At 42.0% G+C, this 24,817-nt stretch overlaps 1 protein-coding gene across 2 annotated transcripts in view; it reads left to right on the top strand.

Moving 5' to 3' along the window:
- Positions 1 to 12,565, top strand: part of pax5 (paired box 5) — a gene marked incomplete at its 5' end in the record, with an annotated part of 57,728 nt that extends 45,163 nt beyond the window's left edge. For both annotated transcript variants that reach the window (XM_083934439.1, XM_083934440.1), the window contains 4 exons: positions 4,861 to 4,966; positions 8,048 to 8,133; positions 9,488 to 9,574; positions 12,320 to 12,565. In XM_083934439.1, the coding sequence (XP_083790565.1) occupies positions 4,861 to 4,966; positions 8,048 to 8,133; positions 9,488 to 9,574; positions 12,320 to 12,402 (362 nt within the window). In that variant the 3' untranslated portion in view covers positions 12,403 to 12,565. The remainder of the gene's footprint in view (positions 1 to 4,860; positions 4,967 to 8,047; positions 8,134 to 9,487; positions 9,575 to 12,319) is intronic.
- Between the last annotated feature and the right edge of the window lie 12,252 nt (positions 12,566 to 24,817).

The following is a 24,817-nucleotide window of genomic DNA, read 5'->3' as shown; positions in this document are numbered from 1 at the left end:
ATTGGGACAGATGTTATACATTTTGTTCTTCTTCTGTGTGATCACAACTCACTATATGCAAGATAAAAATGACTTATAAATCAACTGAAATACCAAGCCTATAGTGTACAGGTCTGACCATAGTATTACATTAAAAATACAGTAATTCATATTCCAAACACACTAAGCCAAACACCTTTTAAGTCTACCTCAGCAGCTACATGGATTCTTCTAAGTGAACCTGTTTAAAGAGATCAGAGCTCGGGATCTCAGGAGAGGGGAGAAGCCCAGAGGATAGGAAGAAAAGAAAGGTGGAAGGATAACGGAAAAGTGAGAGCCCTGTCTCTTCCTGTCTCCATTTAGAGGCGCTGGGAGAGGCAGTGGTTAATTACGAGCAGACCTGGGAGCACTTGGACAAGGCTTCGACATTCCCATCTATAATGAGGGGAATCATAGAGGTGGGAATTTGGGATATCTGGGAATGGGCATTTTTTTTGCCCTTTGAAACCACTGAGGAATATTACCTGCTCAAGTCAAGGGAGAAAAAAGAGAGAGAGAGAGAGAGAGAGAGAGAGAGAGAGAGAGAGAGAGAGAGAGAGAGAATTTCCATTTCTGCTTATGCATGCAAACACACATTCATATTCACACACACACACATACACCTTCTTAATATTATGCATGCATTTTCTTGCCCGTCTTTTCCCTCAGAATAGAGCTCCCTCTAGGGGATCAGACGTCCGTTTGTTTGACGCAATGTTATTGCACCCTTGACGTGTTGGTACTCTTGACTCATGCTACAGAACAACATTTACACATTCAAGCTTCGTTTCTGAGGTCTATCCAAATCTGTAGGGCATTTTCGTTTTACCCTAAACTTCACCAAGTTGACTCGAGTGCAAAGGGACCAGCTGTACACACCCTCGATCCCCTCCAGGTTTGACATATGTTGCTCTGATGGCTGTTTGATGGGAAAGAGTTAGATAGGGAGACAGTAAAAGAGAAAAGGAGGCAGAGGATGTGCGTTCATGTAGCTGCAAGTGAGCGCGGAGGAGACTTGTACTTGTTAGTTGACCTCTACGGCAAAGCTGTGGAGAACAGACACATCAACACAACTGGCATACATATACACAAACACACATTGAGCACAGAAATACAAACACACACACACAAACACACACACACACACACACACACACACACACATACACACACACACACACACACACGCGCACACACGCGCACACACACACACACACACACACACACACACACACACACACACACACACACACACACACACACACACACACACACACACACACACACACACACACACACACACACACACACACACACACACATACACCTCAGAGGATCTGGCCCTGTCTGCCCCCTCTAAGTTGGGCTGTAGAGAGTCCATCTCTCCTCTTTTCCACCCTCTCCTCCCTCTCCTCCTTGCCCTGTGCACTGACCCTGAGCGGATGAGTAGCCCGTCTGCACTAATGCCTTGCTGTCGCGTCAAACACCGAGAAAAACTTTACTACACTGAGACAGGAGAAAGGAGGTGGAGAGGGACAGAGCAGGCTGGAATAGAGAGGGGATCTGTGAGAGAGAAACACATGCAGGGAGGGAGGTGAAGAGGAAACTATTAAGTGAAGAGGACAGAAATATGAGATGAAATGCTGTAATTTTCTTTGCTTATTCCCCTTCCTTTAATCATCTCCATTTCCACTCCCATTTTTGTTTCCCTTGATTTTGATATATATTTTGACATATATATATATATATATTTTTTAAATGTAACATAATCATCACCTTTTTGATAAGGATCCCTTAAATGTGCATTGCTCTAAGGATGGCAGTGTTGGTTGTATGTTCCCTTACTTTGGTCCAGACGGAAATATCTCAATTTTGTACAGACCTTCATGGTCCACCAGACTTTGGTGATCATCTGACCTTTCCTCTCGCGCCAGCATGAGGTTACCATTTCTGGTTTGGAATTGTATTAACTTTGGTAATCCATGAACTTTTCATCTTGCTCCCCCATCATGTAAAACATTTTATGTTTGTGATACTCTTGTAAGTGACCTAATGCAGACATTAGCATTTAAAGTAAAGCACTAATGTGCATAAATCATAGTCTGTATATAAAGATGGGTGGCTTGACAGCTTCCCAAACGTGAAAACATCTGAATCGCCCCCTGGTGACAGGCTGCAATATAGGTCATAAACCCCTCCCCCTCGTCCAAGAGATGTTTTCTTGTCACGCTGATGTTTAAGTGTTTACTGTTGTGATAGGTTTGGTTAGGTTTCAGTTAGTTGTTTGATTGATCCTGTCAATCTCCAGCTGTCCTGATAAATAAAGCCATGAAAGGGCCAAAACAAAATAACTTAAAAAAAAGGGGTGTAACGTCACTATTGACTGCTGTGATTTACGCATAGTTGGTGGGGCGGGACTTCAATATAGACCAATCACTACTGTGCAGACTCTGGCTCCTGTATCCAGGATATTTTGGTTTCACTTTTGTACTGTAGGAGAAAGCAGAGACCCATTGTCTATCTTTATTTCCATCTATGGCCTAAATATAGCCTCACAGAGCTGCGGGCATGGCTGACTCAGGACTAAGATTTTATTTGACTAGGAAATTCTACAGTTGAAAGATAAACTTGTTGGCAGTATGATTTCTTTGGCATTTCTGTACTGCAATTCTTTCTTTAGCTATCAGCCGACATATATGCAAATTTCCATATATTTGCCATTAGCTAATATTGGCTGATACGTCAGCATGTCCAATTTAAATCTAGTTCTATTCCCCTGTAATGGAAAGTAACTAAATGCATGAACTCCACCACCGCACCACTCCTACTCTTTGTCTTCCCCGTTGTCTCTGTTTTCTTTAACACCATCTTTCCCTTCTCCTTGTCTTTTATGTCCTCCTCTCTATTTCTCCTCCTCCTCCTGCTCCTCCTCTCAGTTAGTTAGTGGTGGTTAAGTGGAGGGGATGTGAATGGGATTGATGGTGTTAGCATCTGAGCTGTTTATGATGATGATAAATGTGTGTGTGCAGGGGGGGGGGGTGATGTGTGTGTGTGTGTGTGTGTGTTTGTGCGCGTATGCATGATGATGATGAATGGAGGGCTCCCTCTCCACGCACTCCCAATGTCTACTGCGTGCAAACATAGAGAAATGATTTGGGCCGACACACTGTCATGTAGTCTAATGCAGTTATATATCCTATCCACCAAGTGACAGACAGGGAGGGGTGTAAACGAGAGAAGAAGGGGGAGTTGTTAAATTAATAGATGTCAGTGGATAGAAAACAAGAAGGAAAGAAACAAAAGACAGAGGGACATCCTAAATGTGCTCAAACATTAATATTTCAGTAGAGATCCATGAGGTGTCAAGTGATATTTGCAGCATTTTCACAACAGTAAAATGCCACTACGTTCATTTTGAGTTTGTAGTATATAACTGTCAATTAGAACTTAACTTGTTAATGTAGCTGTCAAAGGTGTAACTAATAATATGGATAACATCTGCAGTCTATTCAGATGTCATTATTGTGGCTTAATGGGACACTTAAATGGAACGAAGCTGACATTAATGTTATTGATTACACCTGTGCTTTTCCTGCTATGACAAGATTATTCTTTTACTAAAATCAGCTAGCTCAGGAATATTATACATGTATTTATGTAGTTTGTTTTAACCCTATTTTCCTTTAAATGTCTGAGTGTTTTATTTATAGTGCTTTATAGTATTTTTTCGGTCTCCATGGTCACCGTGATGACAGTGGTGTTAACACCTGTTTAGTGGTCCCTTTGCTGTACGAATGTTACAAATACTAAAGGTCAAGTGTAAAATTTGAGGACAGTGCACCCTTGCCTTTTAAACACAATCAGAATTCAGAAAATTAAAAATCAATTAACTTTAATTTGGAGCTGCAACAATTAGTTGATTAATCGATAAGCTGATGAACCGAAAAACAGAAAAATGTTGATAATAAAGTTATAATGTTTTTAAGCAAAAATGGTAACAATTCATTGATTTGAGCTCATCGAACGCAAATATTATTTCTTTCTTATGTTACATTTCTTACATTCCACGGCAAATAAGGTATATCTCTTTGGGTTTTGGACTACTGGTTGCACACAACAAGACATTTGAAGACATCATCTTAGACTCGGGTCGGTGAATGGACTCATAATGAAAATAATTGTTAGTAGTTGTTGCATAAATGGATTTGTTTTGGGCAGGTATATAGGATTTAGCACGCAGAACTAAGAGACAGAATCAAGCTAGAAGGTACAAGGTACAAATATGATGACAATAACAATGATAATAAAAGCAGGACAGTAATGTCCTGTAGCTGCTCAAATCCGTTTCAAGACACTAATACTTGCTTACCGTTCTACTAACGCATCAGGCCCAGCTTACATCCAGGACTGAACCTTACACTCCGGCCCGCCCTCTTTGCACTGCATCGGCAAATCGACGTGCCGCTCCCTCACTGAGAGGAACGCCGAATCACTCGATTAAGTGACGACTGTTTGCTGTCCTCGCTCCCCACTGACATTTAGACATCAGAAAATCTACACATCTTCCACCGTAGGCTATAAATACGTCTCTTTCGATTGCACCTTGGCTAAGAAGATGAATTTTTAAAAAAAGCACTTATATGTAGCACTCTATAGATCGGCTTATTTGTAGCACTTACTTAATAACTTGCTCTTCTGGTTTGTACGCTAATTGCTGAATGCACTTATTGGAAGTCGCTTTGGACAAAAGCGTCAGCTAAATGTAATGTAAAGTGTTGATGACAGCGTGTGTGTGTGTGTGTGTGTGTGTGTGTGTGTGTGTGTGTGTGTGTGTGATTACAGGTCGAGACTTAGCCAGCACCACTCTGCCAGGCTACCCTCCTCATGTTCCTCCCACTGGACAGGGCAGCTACTCCACCCCCTCCCTCACTGGCATGGTACCTGGTGAGTGTACACACACACACACACACACACACACACACACACATACACACACACACACACACACACACACACATACACACACACACACACACACACACACACACACACACACACACTGACTCAAATAGTTTCGATGTTTCTGTTTCTCAGTACCAAAAGTGCCACAGCACTTGGCTTTTTTTTTACAGTTATTCCGCCGCCGTCTCTCACCACACATCACCTCAACAGATCTGTAACTGTACACATGTATATGTTTGAATTCCCACTGGATATTTGTGTGTTTGTGTGTGTGTGTGTGCGTGTGTGTGTGTGTGTGTTCAGGGGTAACACTTAGCTCTTTGCCACTTCCTCCTTCATGTCTGTCTACACTATGGCTGACAGTGCTCCCAAGGGGGTGGCGTGTGTATGCCTTTGTGTGCATCTATATGTGTTTGTGTGTGTGTGTGTGTGTGTGTGTGCTTCACTGTGTATCATTAGAAACCAGCCACAGTAGCACAGCTGTCCCTCCTCAACATTAGTAATTTGTTTTTAATGAGAATCACCAGTGACCCACGACTAATTCATTCATTCCCTTCCACTCCGCCTTCTACGCTGCTTTTGTGTTTCAATCCTGGACTGCCATTCTCTCTCTCTCCCTCTCTCTCTCTCTCTCTCTCTCTCTCTCTCTCTCTCTCTCTCTCTCTCTCTCTCTCTCTCTCTCTCTCTCTCTCTCTCTCTCTCTCTCTCTCTCTCTCTCTCTCTAAGTCTTGCAGTGGTGGTCGTGGTCAGTGTGAAGTATACTGCAGAGGATGAAACACAAAAGCAACAATGGCAGTGAAACAAAGTCAAAACAATGTTGTTTACAAGTTCTTGTCTCTGTGAATTCCCGATCATTCAGTCTGACACACACACACATACACACACACACACACACACACACACACACACACACACACACACACTCTCAGTGGACATGTAGGAACAGCGCGTCTAAAGATGGGTAACCCTGTCGCCCTGTCCCCCTGCACTCACCTCGTCCTGTCCTCAGGTTTGACAGCATATTTGTGTGTTTGGGTTGGTGTATGTTTACGTGTGTGCTGGCATGCAATTGTTTGTGTGCATTTGTGTTTGCTTTTGACAGTGTGTGTGTGTGTGTGTGCGACCTTGACACTGAGCTACACAAGGGAGACCCCTGAGCCTCCTCTCCACTCCTTCCATCCCCCCTCTCCCTCCCCTCTGCTCGTCTCCTAAACAACCTGACACATTGCCGTCACTACGGTGATGACAAGGCGAGGATGTTCGCATCCAGGGATGCCATGGAGACCGCATCCCGACCCCACCTGACAGATGCGGCTAAACGTACACGCACATACGCACACACAGAATGGGCAGAGAGAAAACTTGTTCGGTTGTACTTCCAAACACACACATCTAAATTCTGCTCAGTGAATATTTTCAAAGCTGCTTGAATCCTCAAGCTGACTGGAGTGAGTGGAGGAGATAATCTCGCAACTTTGCTTTTCCAGCTTCACCATGTTTTATCTCAGCACTTCTCAGGCAAATTATCCTCCTTTTTGTCCGCTCTGTATAATATCATACCTTCATTAAGCAAGCAACTCTCTTCTGCTGTTCTTCTTCTCTCTCTCTGTCTCTCTCTCTGCAGCAGGGGGCTGACACTCAGAGGGGGTGTAGAGGAGCAGTGAGGCAGAACCGACAGAACGAGAGGGAGAGAGGAGGGATGGGGGGGTTTGGAGGGAGGGGGCATCAGGGTCTGTGACTGTCAGCTATGGGAGAGGTATCCCCTGGGAGGAGTGAAGGTTCAAGAGAAAAGAAAGAAAAGAGTGGAAAAAAGGAGAGCAAGACAGCAGAGAGATGTATAAAAAAAGAATAGGAGAAGGAATGGGGAAGAATGTTGTTTTGATGTGAAGGGTGACGGACGGGCTGTGTGGTCTGGAGGGCCAGAGAAGGAGAGAGAAAAATAAAGAGAAAGGGGTGAAGGGAAGAGTGGGAGGGTAAGACAAGACGAACAGTAGACCCCAGACAGTAAGTAGTAAATGAGGGAGAAAAGCTACGCTATCATCCACTGTATGAGAGGACGACTACAGTTTCACTGTTCAGTCACTGTAAACTAGTCTGCAAACCGTTCTGTTGAAAAAGCTGCATTTTTCAAAGAATTTAATTTAAACAAACAACTAATGCTGTAGTTTCTTTACTGTGCACACTAGTATACCATATATGATTGGGTTTTTGGAGTGCTCTGATTATGTTCTGGAGGAATACAGTCTTGAGAGCATGCAGTTATACTAAAAGCTTTTCAGTAATGAGGTGCAGGAACTAACAACATCAGAGCAAAACATGCTGTTTATCAAAACATTTCTGCACCTTATTAAAAGCTTCAATTATAACTATGGGCTCCATCCTGGTTCAGCCATAGCCCGAATATTCTAGCTGGACTACTCCTATACAACTATATACACATAGTTACCATAAGCCTCTTTCCCACTGGGCAAAAAACAACAAAAAAAAAAACCAGCTAACACCCGCTAACATGTTGCTTTTGTCTTTAGTGGGAAAGGTTATAATTGGACACCTCTGATCGGCAGTGATGGAAACATGACCCCCTTGATCAGTTTGCTATAATGCTATCACTATGCTATAACATGTGTTGCCTCCATCGGTAACTTCTGTGGCTCTTTATCATCTCAGTCACAAATTGAATCCGTCTCTATCTGAGCAGTGTTCGAACATCGCTCCAAATTAGTCAGCTCTAAGTTTGAAAGAGAGATTGATCAAGTAACATATAAAACAAAATAATCACTGTAAAATAATACACCAGAAAAGCGTTTTTAAAAAAAACCTGCATATACATTTAGGTGTCTGATCAGTCAAAAAAGTTAATTTTGGACCCTGTGCACTAGTGCATCATGAACTTTATTCACACATTTGTTAGTCAGTGAAAGAAAAGACATGATGATCTGTGATGTAATGATTTCACTGAAATGTAAATTTAAGTCCAGATACCACTCAGCTTCAGCTTGATTGTTCTACTATTAGTAAATCATAAAAACTAAACACGCTCTGTTTCTTGTTCTGTGTTTTCTTTCAGGGGAGACTTTTCCGGAAGTCCATATTCCCATCCCCAGTATTCCACATACAACGAGTCATGGAGATTTCCTAACCCCAGTTTATTAGGTAGGTGTATTCCATATCTCTGCACCAGAACAAGATCAATAATTATATCCATGAGTTTCATTTTATTCTACATCATACCCCAGTTCTAACCTCTCCAACACGCTCATGTAATACGTTGTATCTTTCATGCTCCACTGTTCATTTTTTCATTATATTACATTTCTTTCTGTATTGTACCGTACAGTACAATACATCATAGACATACTAATGGTTCTGTCAAAGGATGTTTTAAAGACTGGTAATTTGGGCTGTGAATGGATTTGAAGAAAAGGGAAGACAGAGAGAGAGAGAGAGAGAGAGAGAGAGAGAGAGAGAGAGAGAGAGAGAGAGAGAGAAAGAGAGAGAGAGAGGGAGAGAGGGGGAGGAGGGTGGGGGACAGATTAGGCATTTATCTGCATATCATCAGTGTTGTGTTTAGATTACTGGTTGTAGTATTGTGTACTATTGTGTTCTACATAATTTCTCTACAGGGACCTTTTGTACCACTTGTTTTCGTTTTTGTACACCTAACTGAAAATGAAGTTTCCCATTTGGCACTATAAAATGACTGAACTGAACTTGAGGATTTGCACTCCAAGGCCATATGTTTTGATGTGTTTTCATCTGATAAAAATCATAACACACAGAAACCTTTCCCACTGAGTCGAATGTATATTATTGTTCTATTTGTTGCCAAACTTTGCAATATAAGACAAAATAGAGTTGTCAAGCAGTGAGGATGACTCACTTCATCGAAGTAGAAAAAGAAAACCACCAAAGAAGACCACCAACATCAAACATCATTGCACTCCCTTTCGTCTTTCATGCATCCGTCGTTTTTTTGCGATCAATCCTTGATTCCAAGTCGTCACCTGCCACAATCTATCTTTAAAATTCCCCACCTCTGTGTTCATTACTTTGTTTGTCATAAAGTGCTTTGTGCTGAATGAAGACAAAGTGAATTAGCTTATCAGATGCTATTATGGATGATGATGTTTGCCTGTACAGTGGCCAAACAACTCTTTTTTGATGGATGTGAAAAAGGAGCAGAAAAAGCGAACCTGTGCCAAAAGACTTTAATGACAGACAGCGTGTTAACAATTTTGCCCTCTAAAAATAATCATGATTACAAATGATAGACTGAAAAACATCCTGACGCAGTCTTCACATCTCTGCATCAGTGTTTAAGAGGGAAAATTAACCCTGAGCCAAAACCAGTCAGTGTCTATAGGGAGCCATTTTAGGTCACATTTAAAGGTAAAACGGTCAGTGGGTGATGGTGTAAAGGCCAAAAGGTGAGAAGGGTCAGTGCTGTGCTGACCTGTAGTGTTCCTCCCACCTTCTCCCCTCCTACCTCCACCCCTCTTTCCCCCAGTGTTTCAGCAGGATTATGGGTCTCTCCTGGGGACGGAAATCGGCTGTTCCTCCAGTCTCTTCACCAGCCAGGCAGGACAGATGCAAGGTAGGTGAAGAAAGAAAGAAAGCAAATTAAAGAGTAAACACAAGCAACATATGCGTGGTGATGATTCAGGTGTACGTGCAGAGGTGCAATCATGAAGAAAAATGATGGTGGATTACAGAAGGGAGAGAGAGGAAGAGACTGTAGGGGAACTTTAGGATGATAACAGATGAGCAGCCACATAATACGAGGACAAGATGCACATTAGGGGGCACTGAAAGGTTTAAGATTGATGGCAGCGGGAACAGAGAGGCTGTGATACAAAGGAAAGGGTGATAGTAGAGGTAACAAATGAAAGAAAGGGGAGTTTTTAAAAAAAAAGAGGCAAAAGGGGAGAGAGGGCGTCTGAAGTCTTGACTGAGACTAAATAGTTTGTCAGGTCGGCTTAATGCCTCACTTCCCCAAAGAGCCTCCTGAGATTACCTGGACTGTGGACAGACATAACCTGTCAGCACAGAGCTGTGCTGATTGATGGAAGTGACAGAGACAGGTGTGTGTGTGTGGAGGCTGTTTTTTTCTGTGTGTATAAAGGTGTGTAAGTGTGGGTTTCTGTGTGTCTTTGGGGTTACAGTATTGAATTGACCTCTTCCCTAAGGAGAGAATAGACTCAAGGGATCAGCAGTAGTAGAGCTGTACTCAGTGTGTCAGCTTAGACTGTCACTTAGGTAGTGTGTGTGTGTGTGTGTGTGTGTGTGTGTGTGTGTGTGTGTGTGTGTGTGTGTGTGTGTGTGTGTGTGTGTGTGTGTGTGTGTGTGTGTGTGTGTGTGTGTGTGTGTGTGTGTGTGTGTGTGTGTGTGTGTGTGTGTGTGTGTGTGTGTGTGTGTGTGTGTGTGTGTGTGTGTGTGTGTGTTAGAGAGATAGAGAGAGAGAGAGAGAGAGAGAGAGAGAGAGAGAGAGAGAGAGAGAGAGAGTGAAGGTGGGAGATCAAGAGAGTTTCTCAAAGTAGACTGAATTAATTTTATTGGTTGTACACGACAAGGAGACTCATTTTTCTGTCATTAGCTTCATCAGCTCATGTCACCTCATCCCTTGCCTTTCACTACTCACATTCAAAGTAAAATATAATCTTAACAGAAAATTGAAGCTGCTCATTCCACATTTACACTGCATCTCAGTAAAGTAGTTAAAGGATAATTCAGATTTATTACAACCTGGGTCTTATTTTTGTCATTTTAACCACCATTCCTATCAGTAATAATACAAATTGAACTTGCTCAAAGTTAATTGCAGAAGTCTAACAGGGAAAGAAACATGAGACGAAGCATGAAACAATCATACAAGTTTTAAACAAATCCCCAGATAAGCCACATTCATTTGGAAGAGAACGCACTTGCAGCTCTAAGACGCATATTAGCATCTTTTAACTAATTACTGTGTTTTTCCGGTCCACAGCTTTACAGTTACGTATGATTCCCTCTCATCGCCTCATTTCCAGATGTAGCAGGCAGCTGTTTTCAGCAAAAAGCTTTGATAAACCCACTGTACACTACCTGCTCAGGACCAAATGGCAGAGTTTGAGACTATGTGGTGAACATTAACCTGAATCGTCAGATGGTTTGTTACACAGAACCACTTGAAAAGCCTTCATTGGAAAGGGATTATAAAAGGGCAGGCATTTTCAAAACATGCCTGGCAGATGAAGCAAGTGTCAGTCGCTGGCTGCCAGTCATTTGGTAGAAGAATGAAAACATCTTTTCCCTCGAGAAAAGCCTTCCGTGTCGTTATCTTCTTTCCATGCAGAAATAATCTGCATTTCTGATATAACTGCTCTACCCCTTTAAAGTTACAGTCGGCAACATTTGTTTGATCATATTCACTGAAGCCAACCACTATGCTCCGATAGAACCACATAAGTCAGCTGGTTTTAGAAAACAAAAACGGCCTCTACGTGCACCTAGAGTTTGTTGTTTGTTTTGCAAAAATCCACCACGCCCGAATCATCCTGTCTACTCAGCACAGTTTGTGCACATGCCACAGATCCCACCTCCCCCCTTGCACATGTTACAATATCACAGGCACATGCCTCAAGCTAGGCATACACTAAATGACTATCTATGAGTAAGTTAGCCAACCTACCTCCGTGTAGCGCGCACCCCATGCTGTTTATCGATGAGAGAAGATATGGGCACGTTCACAGGAATCTGACGAGCACTCGATTGGAGAGAGGAGTAGCTCGGTGGTAGTGAGGCAGAGGCGCGAGAGTTAATTCAAAATTTGACTGAGTCAACTAGATCTGCCAGACTTGCCGAGTTTGCTTTAAGAGTTGTGTTAGTGTGAACGAGCATAGACAGTCTCATCTTGTGTGATCTAGTGAGAATTCAGCTGCTGTGCAAGGTGAGGTGGACGCTGCATAGCATAGCCTTTAGCTGCTGATTATTCCCTCAGGAATTGGTGGAAACCAAAACGTGGCTATAAGAAGAGTGAATGTTGGGCTTAAATTCCTAAGGTGGCCAGAAACACGACTCCAAATGAAAGCTAATGTTGCTCTGTGGCTGATGGATTACCCAAATCATCTTTATAACAATTCTCAGCTTGTTATGCTGCCCCAATGGCCAAAAATGTACTTATGCAGCTTTAAATTGTTGGCTTTTTGTTACAATGTCACCCACACCTAAAAAAAAAAATAAAAATAAAAATACAAATACAAGACCTAAGTTGTAATAAACTTAATATTATAATAATATATAATAATTTTAGTCTTATTTAAGAGAGATTGAATGAAAGATTGGTTTCTATGTTTCTTCCAAGGGTCACCGTACTACTACAGTGCAACATCACGGGGGGCGGGCCCTGCTGCAACTGCAACAGCCTCCGCCTACGACCGCCACTGACCCCTCCTACTGAGAGAAGAGGTCGATGAGGAGAAGGAGACGAGGGAGGGGCGAGGGGACGGATAGCACCAGCACTGCACAGTACAAACCTGCCTACGCACAGACAACAATGAGGACGAAGATTTCAAAGTGTCAGTGAAATTTGATTTTCTTTGATCGACACTTAAGCCAACAAACGCACCGCTGGGCTGCAACACAGACAAACTGTATGGGTATGAAATTAGTGTGAGGACACAGGCATGTCAGTGTTAATAACTGAAAGATATATGTCTGGTCAAAAGCAAGTGAATTTTGACCCTCCCATAATAAATCAAGACCTCAGTGGACAAAGTGTGCAGCAGTGGTTGAAACTGTATTGTGATCTTCTGGGTAAAAGTTGTGTTTTCAGGTTGGAACATTTTCGAGGAAATGATTTGAAATGATTAGAGCAAAATCACTTTTTCAAACAGTCTTTTTATGCCCCAACATCAATCAATCAATTTTCTATGCCATACTATGGTGAAGTAACGACAATCCAATTCTCATAACTTTGAATGACCAAAATCTCCCATATCATAATCATTACAATGTCTCTGCTGTAGATTCACCGCATTTCCCCTGGGATCACAATGCTTGATAAATTGGATACCATCTATGTTAATGGGAGTATTCAGTTTCACAATTGACTGTTTGCTAAGTCTCACCCACATTAGTTACTGTTGCTTTGCCCGTCAAGCGTATGATTCTTACAATAGAAACCTTTACATGCACACTAATGTGCTTTTTTTCTCCCTTATTCCAAAAAAGACAATATTCCCACAAATCTGTTTACATGACTAATGAAAATGAAATTCCACTTTTATTCCTGTTTACATGTAGCCGTCAAAGTATGATTCGCTACGCCAGCCTTGCGAAGAGTTGGCGAGATGGTTTGTGTACAACAACCATAGCAACGCACCGAGCTAACTGTAAACAGGCAAGCAGCCGTAAACTGTTGCAAACTGCAGAAAAAAATCACAGTTGAGACACATATTACGAATGCGCTGTATATGTGTCCAAAGAATGCTTCTAAAACATGAATAATCCCAGCAAATCCCACAGGTCTTAATCGAAAAATTCTATATTTGGAAAAAGGCTGTTTGCATGACCTGTGTCAAACTCAGAATAATATAGGGACATTTGTGTGCATGTAAGAGTAGTCAATGATACCAGTGTCAGATTTATGATCAAAACTAAAGATGGTCTATTTCGCCAACCGAAAACAGATCAAAATCACAAATCTGCCCTTTAGTTTAATCATTACACCACGGGTCTTCTGTTTTTGGTTTTGAAAAGACACACTCCAATATGCCTACTTATGGTTTTCTAAGCTATAATCGCTGTTCAGGGGGGCAAACGTTCCAGTAATTGTAGCCAGATCTCAATGTGCATCACAGAACATCTAACGTCCACACTCGTATTCAAGCACAGCCTAATATCTGAACCCTCTGCTGTAAAATGAGCAGCGTACATGTTCACATCAGACCAAAATCAAATCTACCAGGAAGTGCTGTACAGGAAGGTGCTATCCTACCTCCCCAGGCAAGATGTAGTCCTGATCAAGAGCTATTTATAATGGGAGGAGACAACAGAGTAATATATTGAGAAGCTTTTCTGCGCTGCACTCCATGATGAGAGTGAATGCCTGTAATGATTTATAATATGTGTCGCGCTGTTGTGCTAGAATAGTGATGATGATGATGATAACGATGCAGTGAAATATGAACTCTTAAAAACTTTGAATATGAAAATAAGTCTTTGTTTATAAATATGATCCAATTGCAAATTTTCCTGTTTATAGTTTGTTGCCTGGTATCAGTTGACATAGGTGCCATTGAATAAGACGCCATTTCTATCTGCTTCCTGAATATTGAGAAGAAGAGCCAGTAAGCAGTGGCACCCTCTCTCTCTCTCTCTCTCTCTCTCTCTCTCTCTCTCTCTCTCTCTCTCTCTCTCTCTCTCTCTCTCTCTCTCTCTCTCTCTCTCTCTTTCTATTTCTCTCTTTAAACTCCCCAAAGATGGGCCCCCCTAGTGGATCGGCTGACTAACTACAAAAGCACAAAGAGACTCAATCATCATTTAAAGGCGACATTTTACTTTTTTTTTACTTTTAGAAAGATTTAGTACTAATTCTTCTTCTTATTCTTCCCCGTTTGAGTGCTTGTCCTTGTGCTGTTTGACATCCTGAAATTATTTCTATAAAAGCATTGCTTTCATGAAAAAACAAGTGAAACTGTTTTATTTTTGTTTGTCTCCTACTTCAGTTCTGCGCTGTGACAATGTATGACACCAGGGTCGAGGCCTTACCCATCATGTACAGACAGAGTAGGACAGATTTGCCCTTCAGCGCTGATCTCAAATCAGTGTGTTATCCCTCTCAAATGTTTGAGGGCCTACGGTGTTGATCTTGTGAGAGGACAATATCTTCCTGAACCTGTACGTAGCTTCCTGTGTCACTTCTGTCCATACAAGACTTGTACAGTAATCAGTGAGCGAGAAGAGAAGTCACAATGTCAATAGCAATTTGAATTATTCACATCTGAATTTAGATTTTAGTGATGAAGCTTTCTTTATGATAAAAAAAAAAGACTAAGAGGTGTGTGGTGTTGTTTTAGCCATCGTCTGCAAGTGTTTCCATATTTTTTGTTTGTTTTGGGGTATGTGTGGCTGACCGTAGCGCTTCATTGCTACTGTGTAGTTTTACTAGCTTACAGATTGAAGGCACCAAAATCTGCAGCGTGAGACATAAAATATAGCTCTATAAACATATACCTACGTATAAACACTGAACAAAAAGCTGTTAGTTTCTCAATCTTTGTTGTCTCTGGGTTTTGAAATAGTGATAGAGTCGATCCTTATACATTTGTAGACCTTAAAAGATGTGCTGCACACAACTCTAAAGCAGATTCTTATGACGGCTCGCCTGCTGTGCTGCCAGTGTGAACCACAGCAGGAGCCTTTCCTTATTTCTGTCTTTCTCTCTTGATCTTTCTGAGGCATTATTGAACCTGAACCACACCAGCTGAAAACAAGGACAGTGCCTTTAGTTTTATATGTCTACTCCCCCTGACTGATCACGCATCACGAAAACAAGATTCAGCATCCCTCCGTGCAACTCCTTAAACTAAACTCTGCCTATCTGCCCGTGCGAACACAGCATTGTAGATTATATAAAGCCTTCCACATATAAGTAGAAACCAATAATTTCTGTACAAACTTAGGATGATAATTTCCATACTGCACCAATAGAAACATTGCAGCTCTGATAACGGGATCTAGCCCTGATCCAGCACCTTATCACGTCACAGATTCACAAGGATAATGGTGAAAATACAAACTCCTACAAACACAACGTTCCTTCCAACTTGAGCAAAAAATTTGCATGTCACAGAGAATCAGAAACGGATGACAAACCGTCAGTAGGCACCTGGAGCTCTCCGACTCTACCAGTCAACTTCAGTAGTGTACAGAGACGGAACAAAAAAAAGGAAAGGGCTTTTGGAAAAGTGAGTGAAGCTATGATATGACCAAGTTAGCACTAAGGTTGTAATGTAATTAACGTAAGGGCGATTATTCACCAGTAGCAGAATACTCAAAAAAATCACTCCAGCAGCCGCATTTGTGTGAATAATGTGCGGCAAAAATTTGCTTTATGTTTGTTCTGAACCTTAAGTTTTGTTACTTCATTGGTGTCATTTTTTAAAATATTTTCATCATACTTCGTATCTCGGACTGAAATATACTAGTTGCAGGACTGTGATACCGTGATACCGTGATACCGTGATACCGTGATACCGCGATACTGCGATACCGTGATACCGTGATACCGTGATACGTGACATATAACCCTGGATCAGGGCTAAACAGGACCCACTGGCTTGACAAAGACTGAAAAAAGGCACAAAATATACAAAAAGCCTAGAAAAAGACAGACAGGTTACAAGTCTGTTCATTAATGTTGCTTTTTTTATTCAATCAGAGCGTCTTATACACACACACACACACACACAACACACACACACACACACACACACACACACACACACACACACACACACACACACACACACACACACACACACACACACACACACACACACACACACACTAGAGTAAACATGAAGAAATATTAATTGAAAGGTGTTCTCCTTGAGGAGGTGAATCCAGTCGTGCCTCCTGTGTCTGCTCGCAAGGAGCTGCGACACCAAACAGGCCAAATTCGCTCTCCGGCGTAGCCATGAATCCAGCCATACGTACATTAACAGGATTATTTGTTAACTATGCATCTCATAGTGACACAGCTTGCCTTGCCATTGCTTTGACCTAATTGGTTCACATGTGGAGAGAATGGGTTCTCATTGGCCCCCACAGTTGTTTCGATTGGCAGCCGTGACATTGACTGCAGCCATGAGGGGGGACTGTCATTGTGGGTGGTACTGTATGAAGCACGGCGGGCAGAGGCCACACACACACACACGCACACACACACACACACACACACACACACACACACACACACAGCCACAAACATAAATATAAATACAGACACACTCTCTCCGCCCCTTTGTCCTTTGCGGAGTGACGATCGCCCCCCCCTCTCATGCCCCTGTGTTCCCCAGGGGAGGCCAAACCTGCTGTGCCATCAGAAGCTCATCCCGTCTTTTTTCTCCCCCCTCCCTCAGCCCTAATCTCATCATATCTTGTGCACTCGTCTCCCCCCCACCCACCATTCTCTTCTCTTCTCTCCTCCTGTAGCACTACCACACCACCAGGATTAGGAATATTAAAACTAGTCTGTTGATTTCAGGCCTGTGACCTTCCTCAAAAAGTCCTCCCTCTTTCTTCAGACAGCCTTATTAATCCCTTTTGCCTCTCCTTTTCTTACTTTTCTCTCTGACTATTCAGACGTGATGCTCACTGTCCTGGCAGTAAGTCTGCATAGGAATGAAGCAGGGTGTTTTGTGCTAAAGCGAGGTCATTTCAATGGCAATATCGCTGCCCGTTTCTTTATTTGGCCAAGAATATTCTGTGAGATCGCATCTTATATTCTGTTTTCTCTTCATGTATCTGTAGAGCATTTAAAATACAAAGAAATGCTAGTTTCAGATCAAACATGTTTCATTCCCAGCTGTGCTACAGTTTACTGTCCATGAAAATGCAATTGCATCATGAATTTTTATCCCAGCTCCAAATCAAATAGGAAACTGAAATAAATGCAAATTAGTTTTTTTTTCTTTTATTATGATTTCTCACCGAGTGTGCACCGCCTGACTGTATCTCAATATGAATCCATGAAGATGGCTACTGCCTTTGTAAAACCTGAGGGGATTTCAGCATCACATCTTGACAGCAATTAGTGGCACAATCTGTTTCATGCTTGCTGATATAACTAGGCTCTGGACAGATCTCATACTGAAGTGTTACAATGTTCTGTACATCTTAATATTATTCAACTGTAGAAGAGGAAAAATACACAGGACTCTGCCTACAAAAATCAACCGTGCTTTTTAAGCAGATGTTTCAATCAAAAAGAAAAAAAAAGTTAACATGATTTTTCACCTTACTGTGGCCTTTCGTGTAACAATCTGGAGTTTTTTTGTGTCCATGGCTTCCTATCTTGGGTGTTAAAGAGATATTTATATCTGTAACATTTTGGTAAAAAAAATAAATAATAATGAAGAAACAAAAGACGGAAATAAATACATCCGAATGCAAAAACGAAATTAGGTTTCCGCTTGCTCTATTCTTCAAATGCGACAAAAAGAAAACATATCTGTAACATTCACCAAAGCCTGTGATGCCTGTTTTAAATAATAGATTCTTGTACAAAAAACATATAAAATAGCAGAAAAGACTTACAGATACCAACACAAAATGAAGATGAGAAATGCCTTCAAATATTCTGGAGGGGAGGATTTAAAAAAAAGTAAAAGAAATGCTTCTTTAAGAAAATGTGTATGTTTTTTATTCAATTTTCTAGTAGTTGCAAACAAAACTTGGTGTTTTTCTCTTTGTGTGTCGTGTGTTGTCTTAATATTTGAATGTATTTTACTGCAGTGCGAATTTGCCAAAGATATCATATCACTTGATTTCTCTCCTTTATTTTTTTTTGTTTGTTTTTTTTGTTCCTGAATCGTAACCAATTTTGTTCAGAAAACTGGAAATAAATGGTGAATTTGATATTATGCTTATTTTTCATATTTCTATTGTTAATATTGATATTTCATTTCCTGGGTTTAAGTTCACTGTGAAATATTAAATTGCAGTTTGCTTGATGCATCTCTTCATACTCAGTCTGTGTACCTGTCCATCCGTCCACCTGAGTGACTGTTGTTGGTGAATTATTCCATTTATGTACCTGTAATGTGAAGCTAAGAAGTAATTATTTGTAAATATTTGCCATAATTTTATTGGTCCTTCAGAATAAAAATAATTTTTTGGAAGTTAAAGGTTCTGTGTCAGTACTTAGCTGCAAATGTACATTTGTTTTCCTGGATGTCAACATGCATACAAACAGTACACACATAACTTATTGCTGCCACATTCCTCAACATCCAGCATCAGCCTGGATAGTCAGAGACTTCGAGAGTAAGAGGATGCTTGTGTCTCAGTGTGACCCTGCAGCTCAGCTTTTATCCTGGGCACACAGATCTCATCTCAGGGCATCTATTTGGAGGCTAGGGGGGGATACAGCTAAACCCCCTCCCTCTGCTCACCCCACTACTCTGAGTGAATCGAGTGTCCCAGAGCTGCAGTCTTGGCTGCTGGCCGAGTCCAGGGGTGTGTGTGTGTGTGTGTGTGTGTGTGTGTGTGTGTGTGTGTGTGTGTGTGTGTGTGTGTGTGTGTGTGTGTGTGTGTGTGAGAGAGAGGAGGTGGAGGAGGAGGAAGGGGGAGAGGGGTGATAATAGGACACAAGCCATGACATGGCGACAACACGCCACACACACAGAAAACAGCACAAACCCAGCTTGAGACATAGGCCGGGCTGTCCGCACTTTGGGTGCCTGCCCAGGAAACCAGAACGCCACCGTGCGCTTTTGTGTGTGTGTGTGTGTGTGTGTGTGTGTGTGTGTGTGTGTGTGTGTGTGTGTGTGTGTGTGTGTGTGTGTGTGTGTGTGTGTGTTTGTGTGTGTGTACGCACATGGGCGTGTGTTCAAACTAATTTTGGTTCCTTGCCAACTAAACGTAGGCATGTAAGGTTTTGTAAGAATGCATCATATGGTAAGGTATAAATACTTAAGTGAAAGTAAACGGACGCTGATTTATTCCAGCAATCAGGGCTGGATTAAGCCTCTACGGGGCCCATTGCAAACATGAGCTGTTCAATACACGTTTCACCATCCCAGTGCTCGGGCAACTGACCAGTCCTATGCTGAAATACTTTAACTTCCCAGTTAGTTTGATTACATTTAAATTTATTTAAAGTTCTCATACTGTAAAAAGTAAGATTTCCATGCCTTTTTTTTTTAAATTATAAAGCAGTTTGAGGTGCTTTATAAATACTATGAAAGTATCAAAACGGAGAAATGCACACAGCCTGTATTCAGAAACTGTGTCTTTAAACGAGCCTTCAAGACTTCTGTATGGTTGTGATGTCACAACTGTACTGTGCATAGGTAGAAAGTGTTCAGCTATAGTACCATTACAGTCATGCCCCTGCTGCAATGATGGTCCAGAGATGCTGAGAGCGAGGATGTGGAAGGAGGGGAAAGCTGAACAATCAGAGCAGACTGGGTTTTTTCAGGAGGGGGAGCTTAAAGGGATGGACACTAAAACAGAGCATTTCAAACAGAGGGTGAATTCAGCTATATTCAGACAGACAGTATGAGAAAAATAATGTTATTTGAACATTAAAGCATGTTAACATCAGTATGAACCTGGAAATGAGCATAATATGGGACCTTTAAAGTTTCATTGCACCAACTGTCACAGCACATGTAAAAGTCAATTTGCTGGACATGGGAAGTACTAGACAGCCAGAGAAATCAGCTGTTAAAGGCCTTCAGTAGCTCTGGTGGGAGCTTTGCCAAATCTGAAAAAAACTGGGGGTCATGGAGTTTGAAAGACATGGGTGTTTAGCTAGCTGCTGTTGAGTTGCATTATGTGAATTGTAGGATCCAGTGTTTTTGGAGGTTTCCTCATAATATTGTCTAAAAGTCCATCTGTCTGCTGCTTCAGTTTTGACCTTTTCTTTTTTAATCTGTCTCTTACAATCAATTGAAAGCGCCCTTTATTCAAACATTCTCCCTAGGATGGCACGATGGCTAAGTGTCGCCTCACAGCAAGAAGGTCTTCATCTTCATCTTCAACCGCTTATCCCGGGGTCGGGGTAGCGGGGGTGCTGGAGCCGATCCCAGCTGACATCGGGCGTGAGGCGGGGTACACCCTGGATAGGACGCCAGTCTATCACAGGGCACATAGAGACGTACAGAGACAGACAACCATTCACACCTACGGGCAATTTTAAAGTCATCAATTAACCTAACACATGCATGTCTTTGGACTGTGGTGCTACTATGTAATAGGTTTGATTCCTGGTCTGGGCAGGGCCTTTCTGTGTGAAGTTTGAATGTTCTCCCTGTGTCCATGTGGGTTTCCTCTGGATGCTCTTGTTTCCTACCGACTCCAAAAACTTGGTTCGTTCCCAGATGCTGCGGCGGCTGCCTACTGCTCCTAGTGTACATTAAGGGTTAAATGCATAGGACAAATTTGGTTTCAGCGTATGTCAGTGCTGAGAAATGACGATAAAGGAATTTTAATCTAAATTATCCATGAAACAAAAAACACAATTAGATCAGGGTATGAATGGAAAGTTTCAAAGTTATGCTATGCTATTAAAATTGAAATTTGGCCCAACATCGACTGTAATGTTGGTGTCTGACAAGTGCAGAGTTGATGTGTGATCTGTTGGATCAATGTCGGCTTGAAAAACAAGGGTTTGACAGTGCTCAGTTAGTTAGAAGGCAGTGCCACACACTCTGCCCTCTTCACTCGCCTCCTATTGCTCCAGATTACATAACATGACGAAGCATTGACACGTTCCACCTCTCCTCCCCCCTTCTCTCCTCTTCCTCCTCCTCTGGCTTCCTATACAAGAGCAGGAGACAGACAACAGTGGTACTTATGGAGGCCAAGAAGTCATGCAAATTAACGTCAGTCAGCATCAGTATTTTTTGGCCCTCCAGAGCCCCTGTAGGGAGGAGGTGTGGGGCCAACTGAGTATAATTGGGCCTCAGCTGATTAGTGAAAAGGGGCTCATACAGGAGAGAGAGGCGGGTGAGAGGAAGAGATGCTGAAGAGATATTAGGAGTGAGAGAGCAGGGCCTTTGAATCCGACAGGAGGAGAAGGAAGAGAGAAGCTGACAAAACATACAGAGGAAAAGGATGAAGCAAGGATTGTGCGAATACACGTGTTGCATATTCATGACTGCTGCTGTGTTTGCATTCCCACTCTCTGCCATCTTTGCTCTCTTTCTGTTCTATAGTGTTTATCTCAGCAAGTGCATTTCTCCTGTATTTGTATTGTGTTGTGTGTTTAGGTGTAGAAACATTACGCTATATGCATTGCGCTATATGCATTGCGCTATATGCATTGCGCTATATGCAATTTTTTATCATTTTGTAGATATTTATTTAAAGGTCCTATATTATGCTTATTTTCAGGTTCATACTTAAAGCATATTTGGGGTTTTTACTAGGGATAACTGTATACACCCTCTGTCTGAAACACTGCGTTTAGAGCCTGTCTCTTTAAACCCTCCTTCTAAAAAAGCCCAGTCTGCTCTGATTGTTCAGTGTTTTTGGGTCTACCGCATCTGCACTCTCAGCATCTCCATTGCTCACTCAGCACCATCATTGCAGCCGAAGAATAACTCAGTGTTTCTATGAGCACCACACTTTATATCTAGTGTATCTAGTGTATATCTAGAACATTGTTGTGACATCACAACCATACAGAAGCCCCGAGGGCTCATTTAAAGACACAGTTTCTGAATACGGGCTGTGTGCATTTCTCTGTGGATTGATCGTTTTGATACTTTCACTGTGCATACAGCACCTCAACCTGCTTTATAATTAAAAAAAGGCATGGAAATCTCTCCCTTTACAATATGGGACCTTTAAAGGGGTCACAACAAGAAAGTTTTAATAAAATTTTCACATGCTACCTGCTTCTGTCATCACCTTTAATCATTTGGTTTGATTACTGTGCAAACCAGTCCTCTGCTGATCTGACTGTTGGCTCATCAAATGAGGAGAAACTCTCTGACACACGTACAGTGAGAAAAATGTGGTTTGACCTTATCACAGAAGACATTTGAACCTCACAGAATGAGCCGTTACATGCCTCTCATTGCCCTTTACAGCAGCTTCTATGTTCAGACACACACACGCGCACACACTGAAGTCACAGAGATGCATTACGCAGTGACAGTGGTAAAGATGAGCGAGGCTTGTATGAATGCTTATGTGCTGTGTTTCACTCATTAAAGCCCCCCCAGACACCAGAAATGATCAGACACGTTCAGTTCCATGTAAAGTTTTTTCTCCCCTCAGCAGTCACTCACAATCACTCCCTCACACAGATACTACATATAACAAATGTCTGATGTGAGTACAGCGTGTGTATGTGTGTATATGTGTGTGTGTGTGTGTGTGTGTGTGTGTGTGTGTGTGTGTGTGTCAGACCATTGACAGGCATGGAAGCAGCTTGTTGAACTAATAGCCTAACTAATGTGTCTACATTCCCTCCCTCCCTCTCCTTATCTCCCTCACTCCCTCTTTCTGCAAAGCTGACATCTATGAACTGAGCAGGGAAAGGGGAGGGATAAAAAAGAGAGGAAGGGGAAAAAAGAGGAGAGGAGTGGGTTGACAAGCGGCAGACCCTCTCACCCTCCCGTCTGACTCTGTCTATCTCCCCCCTCGCTCCCTGAGGGTTTGTCTCTGAGGGTAGTGCTATGATGAATAGGCCTGTCTAAGCTAACCTAGCAGAGACCAATTAAAGAGAGAGAGAGAGAGAATGAGAGAGACAGAAGAAAGATAGAAACAGAAAAACAATGAGAAAACTGAAGCAAAGGCAGAAAAGAAGAGACGGAGAGGAAGAACAGAAAGGTTAAAAAATGAGGTAGGACGATTCGGGTAAAGTGGAAAGTTTAAGACAAAGCATGTTTGGTGTACTGTTGTCTGTGTGTGTGTGTGTGTGTGTGTGTGTGTGTGTGTGTGTGTGTGTGTGTGTGTGTGTGTGTGTGTGTGTGTGTGTGGGCAAGCTGTCAGTGCTGAGGGAGAGGCAGTGTGAGAGGGGCTGCCCTCTTAAGTCTTAACCTCGTCTGCTGCTGCAGGAGAGGTTTTGACAGCAGAGACGCACAAACAGGACTGACCCTCGCAAAACACTTCCTCCTTCTAAGAAACCTTTCACTGCTGCCTTCCTTGTTCAACGTCCTCCTCTTCCTGCTGATTATTCTGTTGGTCCTTAATACTTGAGCAGCCAAGCTTTCTCTTTTTTTTTTATCTGAGCACCATAATGTGTTATTTATGCACTGTATATGACCCTCAGAAATTCCTGAAATGTGGTGTCCACAGCATGTAGGCTACTGTACTGTTTTTAAATACAACGACAAATAAACAAGTACTTCTGCAGCTGTCAGTGAAGACACAAAAGAGTGATGATTAAAATGTAATCATCAAAATCATCCCAGGGTCTTTTTAAGCACTTATATACATCAAATAAGCCATTGAGACAGTTTTTTTTCGTGTAACAAGTATTAACGGAGAAATCCGGAAGAGTCGCTAACAGCCTGAAGTGGCTAACACAGTACGGTGAAGGCATTAAAGAGCCTTTTTAAACCACCAATACTGCTCAAAATAACACCAAACCTCTGCAGTAGCATGATAAGAGTCCCTAAACATAAAACGAAGCACCAACAACGTAGTTAGTGAACCTTGAGTTTATTCAAGTTTTAAAGACTTACCAACTGGCCCCTGTACCAGCTCCTCTCGTAGTTAAGTCCATTCAAGTCGATTACCAAATACAATCCAAAAGGAAGGAGCCCATTGGTGCTTCGTTTTATGTGATACAGCGTACACAGAGTTAAATATGTTTATTATGTAGGACATTTATTACACAGTGTATGTTTCTAGTATATCTTCAAACAAAAGAAGCAGCACGCTCGGCTCGGCTCACGTAAGTAGTACTTGAGTAAATGGACATGTTTCAGCCTCAGCTCTAGGTTTTCCTAAGCGTGATGTTTTATGTTTCTGGCATAGGAAGCAGAAGACGACCTGTGTAGTTAGCATTAGCCAACCCAAAGAAGAAAATGAAAATACGCTCATCTGATTTATAGGCGATCTCTGAGAAATGCAGTACAAAAAACAACTGCAGTAAAGATACATTTTAGTAACA

Source organism: Echiichthys vipera (genome assembly GCF_963691815.1).
Source record: "Echiichthys vipera genome assembly, chromosome: 2".
NCBI classification, from domain to species: Eukaryota; Metazoa; Chordata; class Actinopteri; order Perciformes; family Trachinidae; genus Echiichthys; species Echiichthys vipera.
This window is presented reverse-complemented; position numbering and strand designations above follow the sequence as displayed.